This window comes from Myotis yumanensis, unplaced genomic scaffold, assembly GCF_028538775.1.
Source record: "Myotis yumanensis isolate MYYU_CA2020_CCGP unplaced genomic scaffold, mMyoYum1.0.hap1 SCAF_1, whole genome shotgun sequence".
In the NCBI taxonomy this organism is placed as follows: Eukaryota; Metazoa; Chordata; class Mammalia; order Chiroptera; family Vespertilionidae; genus Myotis; species Myotis yumanensis.
This window is the reverse complement of record NW_027223752.1, coordinates 99,153,839-99,177,843: the sequence shown is the minus strand read 5'-3', so window position 1 is coordinate 99,177,843 and position 24,005 is coordinate 99,153,839. Positions and strand designations below refer to the sequence as shown.

The 24,005-nt window shown below is 41.4% G+C and overlaps 1 protein-coding gene across 2 annotated transcripts in view; it reads left to right on the top strand.

The window, feature by feature from the left end:
- CAMK1D (calcium/calmodulin dependent protein kinase ID) overlaps positions 1-24,005 on the top strand; it is a 400,268-nt gene that overhangs the window by 262,538 nt on the left and 113,725 nt on the right. For both annotated transcript variants that reach the window (XM_070428392.1, XM_070428401.1), the window contains exon 3: positions 4,496-4,570. In XM_070428392.1, coding sequence (XP_070284493.1) covers positions 4,496-4,570 — 75 coding nt within the window. The remainder of the gene's footprint in view (positions 1-4,495; positions 4,571-24,005) is intronic.

Here is a 24,005-nt window from a genome sequence, read left to right as displayed (position 1 = left end):
CTCTTGGTTCCTGGATTGATGCTCAACTCCTGAGCCACACCAGCTGGGCACAATTAACTATTTTGTTTCCTTCTTTCAGCTGCTCAAAGGCAAGATAATCTGATTTGTTCCACCTTGTAAACTTCTTTTTGTAAGCATCTCACACTTAGGAAAATTGCCTGTTTTCCCTAACTAACTAATGATTTTGCTGTTTAATAGCAACAACTTTTAAATCCTATTCATCCAGGAAACATTTATTTAGGAGATCAATGGAGGTACAAGGGAAAAACAAAATGAGTAAGATATAGTCCCTGCTTATAAGGGTTCATAAGAATCTGTTCATTAAATGCTGGCTTTTAGGTGGTTCAGCAATAATTTCAGTGAAAAGCTTGTGGTAAGAGCTAATTAGCTCATAGAGTAATGAAATGATTCTTTTCTCAAATGCTTTAAATAACTATCAGACCTGAAATTTCTAGCAGAAGCTGCTCTTAGTGGGGAGTTCCGGGAGCAAGCATCAAGCTGTTTTTTTCTCCCTTGATGTGTAGTTAGAAGCTTGTTGTCAGACCAGCAGCATGGGCCTCTCCAGGGAGCATGTTAGAAATGCAGATTCTCAGCCATCCCCTCCACCCTGCTTCTGACCTGCTCAGTCAGGGTGTGCATCCAGAACCTCGGGTTCTTCCTGTGCACACTTCCTTTGAGAAGCACTAGCCTAATACAGAATTTCTCTAGCTCAACTTGGTATATACAGATCTTCTGAGGTGGTTTTTTTTTTCCACTTTTAAAAAATTTTATTTATTGATTTTTAGTGAGAGAAATGTCAACTTGTTGTTCTACTTATTGATCCATTCATTGGTTGATTCTTTTAAAAAAAATTTAATGATGAGAGTATTACAGATGACCACTTTTTCCCCCCATTTGCCTCCTCCACCTGGTTCCTTCCCCACCCCAGGCCTTCACCACCCTAGTGTCTGTGTCCACAGGTAATGCATATATGCATATAAGATCTTTGATTAATCTCTTCCTGCCCCCTCTCCCCGCTTTCCTCTGATATTCATCAGTCTGTTCCATGTTTGCCTGCCTTTGGTTCTATTTTATTCATCCATTTATTTTGTTCATTAGATACCTTATTTGTTTATTTTGATTTTTAGATTCAATTGTTGATAGATATGTATTTAATGCTATTTTATTGTTCATATATTATATATATATTTTTTCTTCCTAAAGAATACCCGTCAACATTTCATGTAATACTGGTTTGGTGGTAATGAACTCCTTTAACTTTTTTTTTGTCTGTGAAGCTCTTTATCTGACCTTCAATTCTAAATGATAGCTTTGCTGGGTAGAGTAATCTTGGTTGTTTGTCCTTGCTATTCATCCCTTTGAATATATCTTGCCACTCCCTTCTGGCCTGCAAAGTTTCTGTTGAGAAATCAGTTGATAATTGTATAGGTGCTCCCTTGTAGGTAACTAACTGCTTTTCTTTTGCTGCCTTTAAGATTCTCTCTTTGTCTTTAATCCTTGGCTTTTTACTTATGATGTGTCTTGGTGTGGGACTCCTTGGGTTTCTCTTGTTTGGGACTTTCTTTGCTTCCTGCACTTATAAGTCTATTTCTCTCACCAGGTAGGGGAAGTTTTCTGTCATTATTCTTCAAATAGGTTTTCAATATCTTGCTCTCTCTCTTCTTCTGGCACCTCTATAATTCGGATGTTGGTATACTTGAAGTTGTCTCAGAGGCTCCTCACATTATGTTCATAATTTTGGATTCTTTTTTCTTTTTGTTCTTCTGATTGGGTGTTTTTTGCTTCCTCATATTCCAAATTGTTGATTTGATTCTCAGAATCCTCTACTCTATTTTTGAATCCCTGTAAATTATTCTTAATTTCTGACTGGTCCTTTTTCATGTCTTTGACATTCTCATTAAAATCCTTGAAAGTCTCACCAAGTCCCTTGAAGCTCTCATTAATTCCCTTGAAGGTCTCATTAATTTGCTTGAAGCACTCATTAAGATCATTGAGCAATCTTTTAACCATTGTTTTGAACTCTGTACCCATTATTTTGCTTGCTTACATTTCATTTATTTCTCTTTCTGGAGGTTTCTTCTGTTCTTTTATTTGTGACGTGTTTCTTTGTCTCCACATTTTGGCTGCTTTCCTGTGTTTGTTTCTGTGTATTAGGTAGAGCTGTTATGTCTTCTGGAATTGGTAGAGTGGCCTTGTGTAGTAGGTGTCCTGTAGGGCCTAGTGGCTCAGCCCCCAAGTCACTGGAGCTGGACACTATAGGTGTGCCCCTGTGTTGGTTGTGTGCACAGTCTTGTTGTAATTGAGCTGTAATTGCTTTTGGTGTCACTAGAAGCAGTTGACCTCCAGGCCAATTGGCTGTGAGGACCCACTGTGACTACAGTGGAAGAGCTGCTGTGTAGAGGACACCCATATGGAGCAGGAATTGCTTTAGTGGGGCTTTATGCTCACTGAGTCTGCCTCTTGAGCGTGTCACTTGTGAATGTGTAGAGTTATAATCTGGTCTGGTCTGCACTGGCTCTGGGGCCTCCTGGGAGGTGCAAAGTCAGCCACTGCCTGGGGCTACCCTGCACAAGCTACAGAGTGACCTGCAGATGGCTGCTACTTGTGTTGGGCTTAAAAACACCCAGGTGAATCCAAGCTGTGAAGCAAGGCAGGCTGTTGCAAGTGCCAGGTCTTGGGCCTCTTATTGATAGTTATGGGGCATGCTGATGCCAGCTGCTACTTGTTTGAAAGATTCTAGGAAAGTCTGGAGCCTGATCCAGGACAGGCCATTCATATGGGAAAGCTGTTGCAAACAGGTTGGGTGGGGCTGCAAGTTGGATGGGGCAGGGTCTCAGGGAATCACCAGGGTTGAGTGAACAGTGTGAGCCATGTTGATAGAAATGTAGATGTGACAGGGATAATGACCCCTGTGAGCACCTCCATCTGGGAGAAAGCTGCCTCCAGCTTCCTGCCCCATATGTCCCTGGTTCCCCCAGTACTGCTGACCAGCGCTAGAGCTCAGAGGGAGCAGGACTGTGTAAGTTCATATGCCAGCCCTTTAAGAGGGACTGTCTGGGTCTTCAGCAGCCTCTGTGTCACTCAACTACCATCCCACTGGCTTTTACAGCTCCAAGTTATGGTGGCTTCTCTTCCCAGCTCCGAAACCCTTGGCTGGAGGTCTGGTGTGGGGCTGGGACTCCCTTTCACGGGAGGTCTCTGTAGTGGAGAGAGCCCTCCCAATTAAAGCAAGCCACACATGGGTGTCAGACTAGTTAGTTCTGTGCCTCTACCCCTCCTACTGGTCTGGATGTACTTTCTTCTTTACTTCTCTAGTTGTAGGACTTCCATCAGCCAGCTTTCAGGTGGTTCTGAATGATGGTTATTCTGTGTTTTAGTTGTAATTTTGATGTGGTTGTGAGTACCCGGCATTTACCTATACCGCCATCTTTGTTCCATCTGAGAATTTTATTAAAGCGATTCCTGGCCCTGCCCTTACAGACTCTGATTCTGTCTGACAGGGAGAGCTTGAGAATTTGCTTTCCAACAAGCTCCCAGGAGATGCTACTGCTGCCTATTTGGAAGCCACACTTTCAGCAGCATCTGTCTAGTTTCCTTGAGGTACTGAATTGACATTGGTAGTGTTGGTCACAATGAGGGGTCAGTCTGGTTTTCCTTTGCCTACACTGGAGTCATGAACTTTACAATGAAACATCTGGAACATCTCACTATGTATGTGTGGATGGCTTTGCATGCAATAAACTGTTTAGGCCAGTCTCTGACACCATTGGAAAACTACAGAAGAGGGAGAATTAAATTCGTCCTGCAAGTTAATGGGATTTTGACATGTTTGACCCATTTTTGAGATTAATATGAATAAATGCAAGGAGGCTGGGATACATGTGAAACAATAGTAGTTAATCTAGTATTGCTACATTGGAGAGGTCTAGAGCTTCATGAATGAATGAAGGGGAGCAGAAAGTAGGGGGGAGATAGGCCTGGGAACAAGTTAGGGACAAGATTGTGAGGGGTCTTAAATGTTAAGGAGTTTGCATTCTATTAAATAACAGAAATTCAACTGAATAAATTTTAAAGATCTAATTAGCTTTATTGAGCAGGCCATAAATTGGGCAGCATCTCATTATCAAGCAGAAAGGAGCTCTGAGGAGGTGTATAAAATGGAAGGATTTTATAGGCAGAAGGGAAAAATAATGGGTTGTGTCAGACTTAGTTAATCTATTTATGGAGGACAGAGGGGGCTATGTAGCAGATTCACTCTTGTGTCAAACAGAAAATTCCAGACTGGCCAGTTAATATTTCATACCTGTGGGTATAACTGCAATTAGATTAGGTTTTAAGTCTTGGTTTTCTGATGTGGGGCTTAGCACAAGTGACTCCATTTTGACCCTGTTCTTCTTGTTAACGTTTAGAACTTTATGCTATAATGACATCTGTTTTTAAAAGTTTTCATGTCTCATACTTATTATTCTCTGTGTGTGTTTCATTGTTCTTTCAGGATTAAGCATGAAAATATTGTTGCCCTGGAAGACATTTATGAAAGCCCAAATCACTTGTACTTGGTCATGCAACTGTAAGTACCTTTTTAAATTGATGAGTGTGGACCAGGGGTTGCAAATTCAAATGCTTAAGGGACCAGCTGGTAAAATTACCTGATGTAGTGGGCCAGGTACGACAGTAGGGAGTGATTCGGGCTGTGGGACACTGGAGATGTCTGTACTCAACTGGAGACAGTTGGCCGAGCACAGGAGGCTGCAGCCTCACTTGATCTCAGCTGTGACTCCTGGACTGCACTGATAATCGGAAGTTTCCACAATGTGACTTGATGCTGTCATTGCAGAGTGCGCCTACAATGACTGCTTTGCTTTTTAATGTGCAAGGTCCAAATGCTGCTTCCTGAAAAACACTTCTGTGGGCCCATTGTGACATACACTCTGCTCTTGTCTCTAAGAGGAACTCCCACCCTTGTCCTCATTGCTAGGGCAGCCGGGAGAGGGAGCCGCAGATGGCAGCTGTGTGCTATGTCCCTTCCCTCTGCTCCTCTGCTGCCAAATAAGCACACATGTGACTGAACGGGAGTTCACGCCAGAATAAGAAAGTATAACTGGAGTTGGACCTTGCCACCATTCCCCCAGGGTAGTCTTTCTGCATTCTAGTGACACCAGAGATTTCCAGACGAGGGAGGAAAGGAGAAAGCTAAATATCAGGTAGCAACTCTACTCAGACATGTATTTTTTTTTAAATATAAGGTGCAATTAGCCTCCCCCTCACACAAAGGCTTCACTCTAAGTGATATAATTCCTGGGAGTAGTCCAGGACTAGATTTATTAGAATTAAGTGATGGGAACTGTGTAAGAGTGTCATACTTTAACCATGACCCCAGAAAGTAAATTCTGAAACGCCATACCAGTATTATCGAGCTGAGTGACTGAAAAGGACTTTTGTTGAAGGTCAGAATATGTACTTATTATATTTATGATTTTCAGACTTTCAATTACCAAAGCTATTTAGGAGACTTGAGGGTTAGTCTACCTAACAATTTATTTTTATCTATTCTCATTTTTTCCTTATGAATGTTTAAACAACACCTTAACTAGAGATGGTGGTGGTGACCAGCAGTTTTACAGATTTGTGAATGATTGTCAGCCACGAGCCTGGCAGTGTTGCGGTTTTGACTGCGGGTTTCATGCCAACTCCCAGCTGCCTAAGTGCAGTCTTTCCTAGTCCTTTGCTTTCCTGTTGGTTTTACCGTTTGCCACATTTCTGGTTCTTCCTAGAAGCTGGTAGCTCCCCAATCTGGGGACATTCCCTAGAAGCTCATGTGACTTTGTTTTGCAGAGTCTGCTCTTAAAGAAGCAGATGAATCAATTTCCCACCAAATATTGACTGCCCAGTAGGAAGAATATGACATTCTAGTGACAAGAAAAAGCCCCACAAAATGTCAGTAGTGTATTTAAATATGTGCTTTTTTTATTAGTGAAGCAGAAATAAAGATTTAATACTTTAGTTCTCTGTTGGAACTTTCACTTAACCCAGTTAAAAAGTACTCCAAATATATAAATCTCAGTCCTGCCTCTTACTAAGTAGGTGAATTTGGGCAAATAACTGTACTTCTCTGAATATCAGTTTCCTTAAGTGGAAAAAATGGGGATAACAGTCATATTTACATTAGTGGGCTGTGGTGAGTATTGAATGAGAGAAATCCATATCATTTCATCAGTATGTCTCTGCAGATAAAGTTGTAAGTTGAACTATTGTAGGTTGTGGACCATCTGTATCCTTACCAGCAGAAGTTTATGTGAAGATCGGTTGGCTTGAGAGCATATGAGAGTTTGGAACAGAATGAACCTTAGAACAAAGTTTGAATGTCACACTGTCAGCACAGCTGTCCATCCCTCACCGAGCTTTTCTATCAAGCTTTTTTACAATTATCCTTAATATAGACCGCACTCATTCAGAGTTTGTTCTCATGCAGAGAGGAGTGGGGCTGGAACGAACTCTCGGGGGCACTGGCTGAGGTTTGTCAGGCAAATTAATCACAAAATCCGTATCTAGGGGCAGTGTTTGAAGTACCTAAGGAAAAAACTACGTGCGCTGTTAAACATTTTAAACGCACTATTCACATAAACACTGGATATGCTAATTACCTACTTAACTGGTATGAATTCTTTTTCATTGGTTCTCATTACTTTATTAAAAACCAGCTTTATTGACTTATAATTTGCATACAATTAACTGCACCCATTTAACTGAACAATTCAGTGATGAATGTGAGAGAATCATGCCCAGGAAGCCACCACCATGATCAAGAACAGGAAATTTCCCAGAGATTCCTTGTGGTCATTTCAAGTTGTCCCTCCCTCGCCTCTGATCCCAGCCAACCAGTGGTCCACTTTCACTCAGTAGAGAGTCTTTTGCATTTTCTAAAATAGTGTATACATGGGATTATATAGCAGGTACATGTTTGTGTCTGGTTTATGTTACTCATCATGGTTATTGGCATTCATCCATGTAGTAATGTGGATCAGTCGTTTCTTCCTTCTTATTACTGAGCAGGATTCCCTTGTTCTGGAAAGTTCTCATTTTATTCACTTACCTGTTGGTAGACGTTTGGATTGTGTCCAACTTGGGCGATATTATGAATAAAGTTGCTATGAACATTCATGTCCAAGCCTTGCTGTGGGTGTATGTTTGGGTGAAGACCTAGTAGTAGAATGAGTGGGCTACAGAGGAGGTTTATTTTGAACTTTCTAATAAACTGCCAGACAGTTGTCCAGAGTGGTTTTACCATTTTACATTTTCACCTGCAGTGTGAGTTCCAATTCTTTACATTCTTTCCAACACTTGACATTTCCAGTTTTTTTTCAATTGTAGCCATTTTAATGGGAGTGCAATGGTATCTCATACTGGTTTGAATTTGCATTTCCCTGATGATTCATGATGTCAATCATCTTTTTATGTCCTCATGGGCCACTACTATATCTTCCATTCAAATCCCTTACTCAGTTTTTATTGGGTTGTTCACCATCATATTATGTGTTGGAAGTGTTCTTTATATATTGTTCTTTGTGGATATATGTAATATGAATATTTGCTTTCATTCTATAGCTTGCTTGTGGAGGCAGGAGAGGCTTCCACCACCACCACTGCGCTTGCCTGCCGTGAGCCCGGCTTCTGGCTGAGTGGCGCTCCCCCTGTGGGAGTGCACTGACCACCAGGGGGCAGCTCCTGCATTGAACATCTGCCCCCTGGTGGTCAGTCTGCATCATCCGCGACTGGTCATTCCACCGTTCAGTCAATTTGCATATTAGCCTTTTATTATATAGGACTAGTAGCCCTGCGAACGAATCCGTGCGCCAGTAGGTCACTGCTGCCCTCCTGTAGCTCTCCACCTGCAGCCCCACCCTCCTGTATTTCCCCCCGTCCCCTCTCACTCCCCCACCACCCCCCCCCCCCCATAGCTTGCTTCCCTGCCCCCTCCTGTAGCTCTCCGCAGCTCACTTGTACCTCGCTGGCCCACCCTTCTGCTGATCTGTGATCTGGTCGTGAAGTGCTTGGTCATTATGCCTCAGGGTGTAACAGCTAATTAGCATATTCCTCTCTTATTATATAAGGATACCTTTTTAAAAATATATTTTTATTGATTTCAGAGAGGAAGGGAGAGGGAGAGAAGAGATAGAAACAACAATGATGAGAGAGAATCATTGATTGGCTGCCTCCTGCACACCCCACACTGGGGATCAAGGCCACAACTCGGGCATATGCAAGTTCTTTGGAAGAAAAGATTAGCTATTTTAGGTAGCAAACCCTTGGAAAAGGTCCTCAAAGGAAGTAGCTGAATTTTTAAAAGACTTTCCTGAGTATAATAGGAGATTATTGATTCATGTGTCTAAATGCTAAAAATCATGCAAATAATGGGATTTTTCTAAAATAATTTTAAATGACTGCTTATTTTAAAAATCACAGTATATATTTAATAAGTTTCTGTAGCCACAGTGTCTAAAAACAATGTGATCTGTCAGCTTGTGTAAATATATTATATATATATATATATATATATATATATATATATATATATATATCCCTGTTGGTGATCCTTAGAATGAAAAGGAAAAACTAAGTATATATTGAGAAGAAGTTGGGAGTTGGGAGAAACTTTTTCCAGTCATTGTCCTTTTTAGTTCTTTATTATCTCTTTTTGATGTCAGGCTCTCCAATCTCTGAAAATATAGTTAACCCTGAATAAGTTACCCTTTCCTACATAAATGGAGCAAACATTTATCTAGGGTGGTTAATTTATAATATCCAGATAGAAACGGGAGTGAAGCCGCTGCCTCCTGAGATTCCAGCCAGGTCTGTAACTGAATGATGGCTTCCAAGGGCTCCTAAAGAGTTAAGCCTTGTCATCCACATTTTATATTAAAACACTCCACTGTCCTAGGACTAACTCCACTGTCCTAGGACTCTGCCCTTTAGTGTAGGGATGTGTTAGAACTATGTAAAAACCCCAGGCACGCCTGAGTTTTAGCATCTTTTACAAAGACTCAGTGCTGAGGGGTTGTCCCTCTCACATTTGGAGGAGCCACCTGAATTCAGCAATAACTACAGTATTAACTTTGCTCAAATGTCTGCCTTCCCAAGACATGCCACTTGCTTAACTGATAGTGAGCTGACCCAGGCCCCTCACAAAAGCCTGGGTTGTTGATCGTCTGTTCCCAGGAATAGTTCTCCAGCCACTGAATTATGCACATTTCTGTTGAGAGAGGTCACTGCAGGTCTCAGCAGTGACTCACTTTCTCCACCTTCTCCCTGTTCTCAACCATCCTGGGCTTGATAGAAAGAGAGGGAATGACATTTTTGAATGTCGGAAACAAAGTCATGAAATAGTTAGGACTGGAGAATGTGCAGAGATGGATGGACTCTCACCCTGAAGACTGAGGAGTGGCTAAGAACAGGAATTTTAGACTCTTCAGGAGAGCTTTGTAGGAGGTGGTGTATGAGGGCTGGTGGGACTCTGCCTTGCCTGCTTCTGCCCTTCAAATGCATCTTATTTTGTTCCATCTGTGTCTGCGATGGCCCAGGGAGCTGATGCAGTCACTGTGCCAAGAAAGAAACTTGCTTTAGTGGATTAGAGTAACAGTGGCAACAGTGACACCCAGGGAGTGGCAACTGCAAGTTGCAACAGCAGTAGTTCCAGAACAAGTAGGTTTCTAAGGTTCTAGATGCCCAGTTGCTGTTTAGAAGTTAACATAGTTTATACATTGAAAATTCCATCAATATTCCATCTACATACATGGAAATATCCCCTGACTGAAGCTGCTTTGTATGTGCCGATATGGGATGGTTGGGAAGACATGTTGTGAATGAATAAGCATTGTGCATAATATTGTGTAGTGTGTATTATTATTTCTGTTTTTAAACAAGTTATGTAGGTGCATATATGCTTTTCTATGCAGGAAGCACCTGGAAGAATATTTAGAAAACTGCTAGGGGTTGATTCTTGGAGAAAAGATTGGGTATTTAGAGTAGGAAGAAAACTTATTTTTTTGCTATATATCTCTTTGTACTATTAGAATTTCCTCTTTTTAAAGCATATTATAAAAGGTTTAAGAGGCTCTGTTTGTACCTATTCCCAGCCTCATGGACTTGTAATACTCACCAGATCTTTAAGAACCTTGGGTTTCTTCATCAGACTGGATCTTTCACTGCCAGTCTCGAATGGTAATTATTTTGCTCCCACCAAGCAAATTATCACAGCAGTGAGCAGCAATTGTTAGCATAACAAACAATTGTATTTTCTGCCACAATCAGAGCCTGAGTCTTTGTCTGTGAATATGTGATTGAGAAAGGGAGGCAGTTACACTGATAGGTAACATCAGGTTCTAAATGGGAAAAGGTCTGATGTGGTGCATTTTCAGCACAGATTCAATTTTAATATCAGCCTTCGTACTGAGCCTTTAATGATCTCACTGAGCAATTTATGTTGACTCAAGATCAACTGTTCTCTTTGATTTATTGATCCTATGCTCAGAAAAGAATATCACATGGTATGTTTTGATAAAGAGCCTTTTCACACAATATCTCCTGTGTTGTGCCTCAAAATTGTGGGCCAGGAGTTTTTATCTCTTCCTATTGGGTTTTGCATTTGGAGTAGATTAGAGATGTTTAATGTTCATTATGACTTTAGTATATGATTGTGGAGTCTTTGTGAATTTATGAGCTTCCTCTAATTTTGTTGTAATGTGAAATGGTTGAAGGAGAATCATGAATGGTGGCTAAATCATAGCAAAATTTCTCATGATAAAGTCATGAACTAAACCAAAGGCATAGGACTGTACAAAGAAGAAGCAGAGGCATCAGCTAGAGCAGGAAGCAACACTTGCCAGTGTAAGCAAGAGATCCCTTGACTGAAATACAGACCACTTCTCTCAATTCTGGGATAAATAAAAAGAGGGGAACATTGATGTTAACAGCTCCTCAGGGCTGCAGTGGCAGGAAAGCTGGGCTTTCCTGTTGAAGAACTATGTGGCAGTAACAAACTGTGCTTCTCTACCAATTATCCCCATGTTCTTCCCTCACAACATCTCAGGAACATCTCGGCTTGTAAGCCCGGGGACAGTTTGTTTCCATTTGTGTGATTGACAGACTTTGAGCATGGCCATAAATACAATTGGTTAATGACCTAGATATGCAGGTCTCTGAACGAACTGTTAAAATTAGTTAAAAACAAATAACCCCTGCTTATGGACATGATAAGAAACAGCAGGAAATTAAGGCGCACGAAATATCATTTAAATTCAGGCTCTGCTCAGAAAGTCTATTTTCACGATCTAATTTTGTTTTGTATGGTTAGGAAATACCAGTGTGAATGTGTCCTCTCATTTCCCAGAGTAGCCCTTCAGCGGCTGTTTCATTCCTTTCAGACATGACGTTCTCCTGCCTCCAGGTGAGAGTGGCTTGTGGTTACACCTGTGTGAGTTGATTGACAGAACTCTATTTGATATAAATGTCTGAATCATAGAGGCAACACAAGTCTGCTTTCATCTTTAACAAAACTGTTTACTTAAATAAGAATAAATAGAAACCAATCACCAATTACTAACCTCTGTTTAGCTTCTCAAAGAAGACGAATAATGAAGAGAAAGATTTAAAGAATTACAAACAGCTCAGTAGAGTTTGCTGCCTTAATAGTACACTTTCACTTTAATATTGGAAGTTTTCCCCTGCCATGTTTGGGTAGAAAACTCAGCCTGCATCCTTTAGATCCACAAGTCAGCGAGGCGGTGTACACCCTTCAACGGCCCAGAATTCCTCTTAATTCCTGAAACACTTTAGCTTGTCCTCAGATGTCTCTGTATGAGTTATAGTCTCAGATTTTTTTTAGAAGGCTGTTTATGCTTCTGAGAAAGGAAGCATGAAGTTCCCTTCCCAGCAGCCCCTAAGACGCTTTAGCAGAGGGAGATTGGCTTTCCACACCATTGCCTTCCTGCTGCACACCACTTGGATTAAACTGAAGGAAGAGAGATTATGACCATGCTATAGGGTAGCTATATTTTTTCACTTAGGAGGTTTCCCCCAGAAATCAGCTTTAATAACTTACTGAATTGTCTCCTTCTACCCACCCCTCGCCTTTTTAATGAAGCTTTATTGGTTTACATCTCTATTAATTGGTTGGGTATCTCATTAAACAAAGTATACTCTTTCATAACATGTTTCTTCTTTTGGCAGTTTGACAGCCTGCTTCATAAAGTGGTTTTGCGTCTCTGTCACCCTCATCCAAAGTTTAAAATGCATTTGAACAGAAAACTTTGCTAAAAGCATGTAGGCAGTGGTTTTCTCACAAGAGCGTAGCTATTAGGAATTGGTTTGAACTGAACCTACTTTTTACAACTTAAAACATCTTTATATTCAGTTTATTATTAAATAGAAAACAAAATAAGGCTTACATGTGGTCAGTTTATTTTTATGATTCATTCTGATTTGGGGTTCACAGTTTCATTGCAGGCTTATACAAAGTAAACAGGACATTAACGTACGGAGTGTGTAGTGTGCAGAGATCATGGGTGCCGACAGATATTCATCTTGTTTTATGATCTGGCCTTGACAGTGGCATCATCCTGTCATCCGAGTGCGGGTCCTGTGCACTGGGCCTGGCTGGTTCCCTTTGGTCTCCATGTGGCCCTGTTGGCTGCACGCAAGCTTTGCAGTGACCACATAGGTCACATAACTGCAGACTTGATGGGAGCTAGGAAAACACCACTGTTTCCTGATGCAAGTGATCAGACATGTATGGCTGAACCACTGAGCTCTGGAATAACAAATAGGGTGTCTGTAAAGTTTTGCTTCCTTTCCCAAATTTTTGAAGATTGTCTTTCAAATGATACTTGAAACAGAATAAGGGCCAAGGTATGTAGGGCCTTCCAGAAATTAGGCTGACACATGAAATAGCATAGTATTCAAAGCAGTGAAGGTGAACAAATAGGAATGAGCACTTGTATACAGAGATGCAAAGACTTTGGATAAAAGATGTTAAATATCTGGCATAGGGCTCAATTTTTTCTATATTTTCATATGAAATACATGTAGGAATCTACTCTGTGAATAAAATGAAGAAGAGGAGGAGGAGGAGGCCTTCTATAACCAAACCAACATTTATATCCTATTCTTTGAGCTACTAGAGCAGTGGTTCTCAACCTTCTGGCCCTTTAAATACAGTTCCTCATGTTGTGACCCATCCATAAAATTATTTTCGTTGCTACTTCATAACTGTAATGTTGCTACTGTTATGAATCGTAATGTAAATATCTGATATGCAGGATGGTCTTAGGCGACCCCTGTGAAAGGGTCGTTCGACCGCCAAAGGGGTCACGACCCACAGGTTGAGAACCGTTGTACTAGAGGGATTGAACAATTGTATAATCATTTTGGAGGATAATCTGACTATATCTCTCAGCATTTTAAATGCAAATACTCTTTGACCCAGTATCTCTAAGTATAGACATTTATCCAACAAATAGGCTTATTGACTCTTTATTTGTGATAGAAAAAAACACACAAAAGCAGAAACAAACTATTAATAGGAGAGACTGGTTACATAAATTATAGTGCATTAATACAATACTTCACTACAGATATTGATATGTGCTGATATGGAAAATCATCCAAGCTTATTATTCGTATGTAATATTTATTTAAATATCCATTTATTATTCATACACACACAAGTATCCCTTTTTAGAAGAAAGAGGACATATTATGTATGTTTTAAATTTCATAATCATTTTGAGAATGGACACAGCAAAATTATAGAACAGATGCATAAGAAACATCTTTGGTTAGTTACAGGAAGTAGAATGGGGGATGAAGGAAAACTGACTTTCTACATTTTGTTCCCTTCTATACTGTTCGCATTTTTAAGCCATAGGATGTATTTTTACAATATACAAAATAGATCTCCCTTAAAACAACACCTATTAGAAGCCTGAAATCCAAAAAACTAACAACTGCTGGCAAGGATGTGGAGTAACAAGAACTCTCATTCATTGCTGATAGGAATGTAAAATAGTACATTTTGGAAGACAGTTTGGTGGTTTCTTATAAACTAAACATAGTCTTACTGCATGATCCAGCAATCATGTTCCTTAAGTCTTTACCAAATGGAATTGAAAACATTATCTCTGCACAGAAACCTGTGAGTGAATGTTTATAGCAGCTTAATTCATAATTGCCAGAAACTCAAGCAACAAGATGTTCTTCAATGAGCAAATGGGTAAACAGACTGTGGTACATCCATACAATGTAATTTCATTCAGTGACAAAATGGAATGTGTGCAAGCTATTGGGGAGTCTTAAATGTATGGGCTGCACAGTTGACTTTCTTCTGAAGAGTAGTATGGAGAGAAAAAAAGAAGCTTTATAGTGGGGAAAGCCAACAGATACTGCCTCAGTCAGATGATCAATGTCAACATCAAAAGTGACAAGCCATGCTAATATTATGTGATATTACTACTACTACTATTACTACTACTAATAATAATAAACTTTACCTCTGTGGTCTTCCTTCCTAAAGCCCATAACCACAGTCTAATCAAGAGAAAAAGATCAGACAAATCACAATTGAGGGACTTTCTATAAAATAACTGACCTGTCCTCAAAGCTGTCAAGGTCATCTCAAACAGGGAGTGTCAGAGAAGCTGCCACAGCCAAGAGGAGCCTGAGGAGACATGACTACTAAATGTAATATGCTAACCTAAGCTCAGTCCTGGAATGGGAAAAGGATATTCGGTTAAAAAAATAAAGGAAATCTCAGTGAAGCACGGGCTTTACTTACAAATGTAACAATATTGGTTTATTAATTATGACAGATATACCATATTAATATAAGATGTTAATAATAGGGGAACCTGGGTGTGGGATATGTGGGAGTTTGCTGGAAATCTTTGCAATTTTTCTGGAAATCTAAAATTATTTTAAAAGAAAAAATTTATTTAGGAAATAGATCTACACTCCAAATTTTGAAAGTGTGTAAGTTAAAGCATCAACATGAGTTAGCTTATGATAGTGGGATAATAAGTGGTTTATTTTCCTTTTTGTATATTTCTCTATATTTGTATACCATCACCATGTGATATTTAACTTTTAATTTATTTAAGAGTTTTTAAAGTGTTGGGCTGACTGAACGAAAGATGAAGCTAGTGTATTCCAGACTTTACTCTCCCTGTCCCCATCCCCCCAAATTTATCTGCCTTCTTCAGAATGCCAGAGGGCTAATGTTTCCTATTTGGAAAAGAAAGGAAGAAGTTTTGTCATGGCTGTGTGTTCTTCAGGACTCAGCCAGTCCCTGTCTGTTTCCATCTTTTAGTTCTGTGTCCTCTTGGGTTTTGGTTTTTAGGCAGGTTTTCTGGCTGGCAGCCCTAGGCTCACCCCCTCCCCCTGCAGAAAGAGCTCCTTTCCCTCAGAGGTCACAGCAGAAGGCAGGGAGAAGCGTACTGCCTGGATGTCCCTCAGCCGCCCTTTGGGTTGCTCAGTCTGTTGCCCAGGCCCTGCGGGAGGGAAGCTGCCAGGGTTTCCACTGGTGGCATTCCTGTTGGGCTAAGGTCCTGGCCCAAACTTACCTTGCCTTTGCCAGACCTCTCTTCCTGGAGATTCAGCTATAACTCTACCCCAATCACTAGCTACAGTTCTGTTTCCAACTGTGTGGGTTTTCTGACTGTCCCAGCCTGGATTCCTTAGGTACCAACAGCCAGATCCTGCCTCATCTTACTGACTCACTCCCTTAGACACTGACATTCAGACCATTGGCTTCTGTATCAGTTTCCTCTTGCTGCTCTAATCAATGGCCACCAAACTGGTGGCATAAGACAATACAAAGGTATTCTCTTACAGTTCTGGAGGTCAGAAGTCCAGCATGGGGCTCCTGGGCTAAAGGAAGGTGTCAGCAGGCTGTGTTCCTCCTGGAGCTTCTCGGGAAGAATCGGTTTCCCTGCCTTTTCCAGCTCCCGAGACTGCCTGCGGTCCTTGATTCCTAGGCGCTTCCTCCACCCACGTCACCAGCATAATAACATCCTCCCCCTCTCCCTTCTGTCATTGTATCATCTTCTCTGGCTCTTTTAATGACCCTTGTGATCACCTTGGTCCCACCTAGATAATCTAGGCTACCTTTCTATCTCCAGCTTCTTGATTTAACCACATCCACAAAGTCTCTTTGGCCTCGTACACTTCACAGACTCACAGGTTGTGGAGATGAGGACATGGACACCTTTGGGGAGCCACTGTTTTGATACCCCAGCCCCTGCCCTCAGGGCCTGCCCCTCACAAGCCTGGTTCCTTTCACTTCATCCCGCCCATTCCCAGCTCCCTCCCCTCTCCTCCACGGCCCTGTGACCACTGCACTGTGACAATGACATTGTTAATTGTTTTAGGTAAAAGGTAATATTTTACATCAGATCAAAGAGCCCACTGCTTTAGTTACTGTGGAGAGTCTTAACATGCCAATGGCTACACACCACTTGATGGGCACTTTTTTTTCTTAGTTTTGACACTTTAATTACGTCCTTCCCCCATCCTGCCTCATTGAAGCACTGAAGTCCTGCCCAGCTCTAAAATGTAATGGTTCTGTGGAATAATCCATATAACAGTTGATTAAAAAGTAACAGGATGGCCTGGCCGGTGTGGCTCAGTGGTTGAGCGTCGACCCAGGAACCAAGAGTTTGAGGTTTGATTCCTGGTCAGGGTACATGCCCGAGTTGTGGGCTCGATCCCCAGTAGAAGGTGTGCAGGAGGCAGCCTATGGTTGATGTTTCTCTTTCATCGATGTTTCCATCTCTCTATCTCTCTCCCTTCTTCTCTCTCTAAAAATCAATAAAAATTTTTTAAAAATAGCAAGATGGTTCATCTCACATTTTTTTTCAATAATTGTCCTGGGGTGAAAAGCTTGAAAATTGCTTTAAAATTATCCCAGGAATCTGAATGCCTGAAGAAATGCCCATCTACTTAAGTCATATATTCATATTCACGTTCAATAATAATTGTCTTAAGAGATGAAAATGTCATTCTCTAAAAACTATCATTGACTGACTAAATTCTGCTTGTAATTCTTGATGTTCTTCAATATATTTGAAAACATAAGCATGTTCTCCTCAGTAGAACAAGTAGTTCTAGTAATAAATTTCAAATTCTTGCTTTCATAGGAAAATAGAACCTTAAAGGAAGTGGTTTATAAAGCTGTGTCAGTTTTAAGTTCAGGGTTAGAAATGGTTCCATCTTGACAGACGGGGTTAATATTCTGGGATATTTATCTGCCTGGATCATTTCAAAGTAGATAAGAGTTCCCAGATAATCAGTTTGTTTTCTGTCACACTGTTACTCTTCATTGAACTAAGAAAGGGAAAAAATTATAGTGAATTCAATATAATTTACAGTAAAACACAGGCTACTTTAGGTGCAACATAAATTACTATCCCAAATAGGGTGTAGGAATAATACGTAGAGTCACCCAGAATTGAGAGGAAATGATAGAATCAAGTCTGGGTTAAATAGTCCTAAAATCTATGGAAATGTTTTTATCTTTCATATGTCTAAGAACCAGAACTAGAACCAGAACTAGAATTTGGGATTCTCTAGGGACCAAAAAAATGTTTCTCCACTTTTAACCTCCTGGCATGCTGCTCTGTTGTTAAGTGCAGAGCAGTGAAGCTTAAGAATAGAAGTCTGGGCTCAACTTCAGCAGTGCTGCTAAGTTTATTGAGAATGCAACAGCAGTTTTAAAAATCAGGGTCAAGGGAGAGACCCTTGACACAGGCGCACTTCCTGTGTTCCCACTGACGTTACGGAGCCTCTGGCTCCGGTCTGGGGTCTGGATTTTAGCCAGGCCTGGCTGGAGGGTCAGTGCAGAGGCAGTGGCTGAGTTCCTTTCGGGAACTAAGTGGTGTGAGAGGTCAGTGGCTTTGCAAGCAGTCCACAGGAAATGGCTCTGGTCATTTCCAAAACCAACTCTCAGGAGGTCCATTCAGTTTACTTAGCTAGAATTGTCTGTTTGACAGGAGAGCGTCTGTGGCCTTGGCCTGGCTACTATTTATTGAAAATGTGAGTCCCAACTCAATGAGGTTGGCCGAGGTGACCAGGTGACACTCTGCCTTCTTATTTCAATTCTCATACTATAAATGGTGTCCTTTTTGCTGTCTGGTTAGTGCCTATTGTTGGTGCTTTAGCTGTTTCAAACGCCCCCAAGCATAGTGTTGAAGTACTGGTAGAGTTCCTAAGCACAGGAAGGCTGGTTGCCTTACGGAGAAAACGCATGTGACATCAGTGTTCTCAAGGTAGTGACTTTGTAAGTTCTACTCTATTGCCAAGCTTGATTCAGTTTTAAGTATGCCTACCATGCAGAAATGTGTTTGTGAGAAGGTTTAACATGATGTCTAGTATATAATAGATGCTCCTTGAATTCTTAGGTGTGTGCAAAAGCGGTGTGATGTTCCCCAGGAACATTGAATGAGCACATACTGAGCCGCTGCTCCTGGGGAAACAGGGCTAGCCGCCTGCGAGCCCCTGGGCACAACTTTCCCATCAACCCTCAGTTCATCTCCTCATTTATGTGTGTATCTGTTTAAAGGCACCTTATCTAATATATATTGTTGGCTCATTAACATTGGACTCATGGCCAGCAGCACTGTTATTTGTGCCTGAAGGAAGCTTATCTAACACATGCATTTTTTTCTGCCCAAAATTCAGACTGGGGCCAGAGGCTCAGTGGAAAGGCAGGAGGTGCACCTGTGTCAAGGGTCTTTCCCTTGATCTTAATTTTTAAAACCAACGTTGCGTACTGCTAAGGTTGAGCCGACTCTTGCACTGAGCAGCGGAGCAGCACGCCTGGAGTTAAAGGTGGAGAAGCGTTATGTGGTGCCCAAAGAATCCCACAGGCTCCTTCTGGTTCTAGTGCTAGATCTCACACACATAAAAAGTAGAATCATTTTGAGAGATTTTAAGACTATTTAATTCAAATCTAATTCCATCATTTCCTCTCAGTTCTGAGTGAATCTGTGTATTAGTCCTGCTTTGGGCTTTACCTTACATCGCCCCTAAAGTAGCCTGTGTTTTACTGTAAATTATATAGAGTTCAGTATCATTTTCCCCTTCCTCTTGGGTATTGATTGAAAACATACTGCTTTAGAATAGTTGACATTTCCACTTTTAGTTGCCTATAGCTTATTTTTTAGTCTCCAGTGAATTTCCCCTTCCAGTGGTTTATTTACTGGAATTATAACCTAAAGGAATTTGCAAAAAAAGGATCCTCAGGCAAAAAGCCTTCACAAAGATTGCAAAGATTTTAATTAATAAATTAATTGCAGTTAATTATCATCATTTCTGTGTTTTAAGTACCCTTCTGAACAGAATTCAGACTTTCTCCAATAGGAGCTGGGTGGGGCTGAGGAGAACAGCGGCATATGCCAGTTCTCTCTGGCGGGCTAAACTGCCTCATCTCTCAGTTCAACTTTGTTTAAAGTAGCGTGGCTTCCTGAAGGACATCTCTATTCCAAGCCACCCTGTTCTTTTCACTGCAACATGTTTACTGAATCTCCATCTTCCCATGGCCTTCAGGTAATTTTCCAGGGTTTGCTGTTATTTTTCCCCAAACATAGGGAGCGGTACTCACCTGCTCCTAGAAGGGAAATATGGAGATCTTGGTGCTAGAGCAGATAGATCCCAGACTTAGGGCTTCACGCGATAGAGGCTTATTTCTCGTTCATGTATAAGCCTGTTGGGAGCCTGGCGGAGAATCAGGCAGGAGGGTTTGATGAGGACCCTAGAAGCAGTGTAATCCTCTCCCACATTCCTTAGCTACAACTCACTTGTGTGGCTCCCTCTTAGACATGGGGGTGGAGGGCTGGAAATGTGTTCCCTGGCCGGGCAGCTGTCTCCCAACAGCAGCTCTGTCCATAAAAGGGGAGCACGAATTGTTCACAGACAGCTAGCTGTCCCTGGCACACAGCTGAAGACGGTGTGGGATGCTGTTCTTCCTGCCAGGTAGTGCAATGATAGCAGAGTTGATGTCAACATTGAGGAGAGAAGGTTGTTGGCAATATTTCTGTCAAATAGTCCCTATGTTCAAGCTAAACCCTTGTTAGTACCACTCCTCCAAGGTCTAGAAGCCTTATTCTCTCCATTTAGGTTGTAGGCAAATACATGGTGTGGAAATCTGTTTTTGACGCTCTGTGGAGTTACTTGGAGATAGGATCCAGCTGAGCCTCGTGCTGGGAAGAGACTCAATACGTGCAAATTGAACAAATGGAACAATAGCTCATTTTTACCGAGCATTCTGTGGGCTGGACCTGTACTGAGCACTCTTCATCTCTAAGTCACCATTACAAGGCAGTTTCTATTATTATGATCTGGGTTTTACAGCCAAAGAAGTACAAAGGCACATGGCTTGCTTACAGCAGGGAGCTGGGGAATAGCAGAACTAGATTTGAGGCCAGGCCACCCATGGGGTGGAGGAGGATGCGTGAAGAACATGAGCGGCACCGGGGGCGCGCGAGAGTGACATGCTGTCCCATTTTGGTGCTTCCTCAGGGTTTCACATAGTGTGCACCACGTGATTGAAGGTCACTGAGCTGCATTAGTTTAGATCCCTGCCAGAGCGGCATCATTGTTTCTTTTAGGTCATGATGCCAGAAACTAGGGCTAATGGGGATGCTACAGTGATATGATTCCTACCTTACAGACAGAGAAACTGAAGCTCAGAAAGTAAATGGCTTCCCCAAGATTACATAGGAGGTCAGAGCTGTTTCCAAAAGAGTTCTGATTTTTTTTGTGTTCCTTACAAGCAATAGCTGGTCATCATTAAGCAGATAAGTAGTTGTCAAATGACTCTGTAATGTTCCTGAAGCTTAGTATTATTTTTTTGGATAAATCTATCATGTGTCAAATAGCTGCTTAATACGCAATTTTAGTCAGCACCAGGTCCTCCATCTCTCCATAATGGTAACACAAATGTGGTAACACAATAAGGCAGGTGAGAGATGTGGTGGCTGCAGTTGCCCTTTAACAGGCTGCAGTGGCATATAGCACAGGATAGCCTGTGTGGAAGCCACCAAACTCACGGTTGTGCGAGTACTGTCCCCTGGTGACTTAAGGCAGGTGATAACACTGGAAGGAAAGGCACTTCCATAGTGCGAACTTGGAAATAATCCACACTTAACTGCCTTGTCAAACAGCCTTTCAGATGTGCCCAGATACATTTGAAGGTAGTTTGATTCAATAAAGAAGTGAAATGCTGTCACAGAGTAAACTCTCATATTTATTCAAAGGTATAAATTTCATAGATGAATCATCCAGGGTTTGAGTCACTCTTCTTGGGAGCCAAAAATAGACCAATATTGTTCTCTGAATTATTTCCTAGCTCTTTTGAAGTGTGTATGTGTGTGTGTATGTGTGTGTGTGTGTGTGTTTGTGTTTGATGGAGAAGTGATTCAACTACCCCTCCCATTAGTGGTATTAGGTAACTTTTCTGCAGGTATGTGCACAGCTGTGCTGTCTTCACCCTCTTTTTCAGGCTTTTAAATATGATTTTAAGAAGTAGCAGCAGCCCTAGGTGGTTTGCTCAGTGGTTGGAGCATCAGCCCTCAGACTGAAGGGTCACAGGTTCAGTTCCGTTCAAGGGCACATACCTCGGTTGCAGGTTCGATCCCAGCCCCAGTCAGGGGGGTGTGCGGGAGGCAACCAATCGACATGTCTCTCTCTCATCCATGTTTCTCTCTCTCTGTCTTTCCACATCCCTTCCATTCTCTCTGAAAAAAATCAATGGAAAAAGTATCCTTGGGTGAAGATTACCAACAACAAAAAAGAAGTAGCATCATTAGGCAAAATTAAAAAATAAGAGCATTATTTATGTATAATCCCTTGCTATTATCAGTATTTCATATAAAGGTAGCTGGTTACAGTTAGCAATCCCCCACCATTGTTGGAATATAAATATGAGTTTATTATAGCAATTATATTGTTACTTCAGTTTTGTATGAATCATTGAGTGAACTTGACAAGACAAATGAAAGTGTAGATATGGTGCTGTCTGTTCTGAGACCCTGTATCTGGCCACTGGCATGTTGACTTGAGACATTGTTTACTATCTCCAGTCCTCTCAGATGTCACATCTTTAAGAGTCTCTTATTTTCTATATCTAAAGTGATAACACTCAAAAGAAGAGAGATTTCTCCAAGAATGAGTCATCAAGTATTGAAACTCAGGTGAAGTGCATATTCTGGATTATTGACAATTTGTAATATGAAAACTGGGAGTACAGCAGGCTCTGTGAAACTTTGTGGGTGGTGTAGGACATGGAGATCATCAGATGGTAAGCATTGTTTGGGCAATTCCTTTAAATGTTTTATGGCATTCATTTTACACATCTCCCATAGAAAGTCTTTTTAAGTGTATATTTATGAGTTAAATATCACTTATTTTTCTTCATGTTCCAGAATATTATTATCTTACCAGAGGCCCGGTGCACGAAAATTTGTGTACTTGTCGTGGCGGGGAGGCCTCAGCCTGGCCTGTGCCCTCTTTTTTTAAAAATATATTTTATTGATTTTTTACAGAGAGGAAGGGAGAGGGATAGAGAGTTAGAAACATCGATTAGAGAGAAACATCGATCAGCTGCCTCCTGCACACTCCCCACTGGGGATGTGCCCACAACCAAGGTACATGCCCTTTACTGGAATCGAACCTGGGACCCTTGAGTCCGCAGGCTGATACTCTATCCACTGAGCCAAACTGACTAGGGCTGGCCTGTGCCCTCTTGCAGTCCGGGACCCCTCAGGACATGTCTGACTGATGGCTTAGGCCCACTCCCTGGGGGATCTGGCCTAAGCTGGCAGTCAGACATCCCTCTGGCAGCCTGGGAGCCCTTGGGGAATGTAGGCCCGCTCCCCACAGGGAGTGGGCCTAAACCATTAGTCAGACATCCTTTGCGCTGTGACAGAGATGGGAGAGTCTCTGCCACTGCAACTGTGCTGGCCAGCCATGAGCTGGCTTCTGGCTGAGCGGCACTTCCCCTGTGGAAGTACACTGACCACCAGGGGCAGCTCCTGCATTGAGCGTCTGCCCCCTGGTGGTCAGTGTGCATCATAGCGACTGGTTGTTACCGGTCATTCTGCTGTAAGGTCAATTTGCATATTACCCTTTTATTATATAGGATGGCATTGGTAATGGTAGTGATATTGGTTCCAGAAGTATGAAATAAGATCTAGTTAAAATTTTGGGGCAGAATTAAAATATAGAGGCCCTGGAGGTGCTATCTCCATTGATCATTATTTCTGATCAGTAGGGATCAGGGATAAGTTAGGGAAGCTGACTTAAGTGTTGTGTAATTGTTTGTTTTTAGACTAAATATTTGTTTTTTCTTTCAGACTCAGGTCTTGATCCACCATCAGATATTGCATCAATTTGCTGGATTATAAATGGTTTTAAAAAGAGAGAATTAAATAGAAAATAATAGTGTACCGTATATGTAAGGGCAAGAAAATATCATGCAACTTTTGTTTCACTTACACAAACATGAATGTGTATAATATATGCTGGTTTAGGAAGACCAGCTGGTCTTTGGTTTTGCATATGACTGTCTATTTCCACTTGGATAGCTACCTCTACTCAAGGTAAACAGATAGAGGTCATTGCGTGTAACGGGGACTTAGGCCAGAATTCAGTTGTTCAGCTCTCTTGCCAAGAGTTGAGACATACTTTCTGTCTGTCTCATCAAAATATGATGTATAATCTGTGCTGCTCTAAGAATAGCAATATCTCCCTTGGTTGGCATGCCTATGGGACAGGAATGCTTTTTATCAATTGAACAGTCAAATTAACTAAACGGAATATTAACCAGAAACTCCCAATTTTATGATTTCAACAGTAGTCGAATATCTTTATGAGACACATAGTATTAATACTTCAGCATCCTTATTTAGCACTTAGTTATATCAAAGTCATTGAATCATTATCAATTTAAGAAATTATAG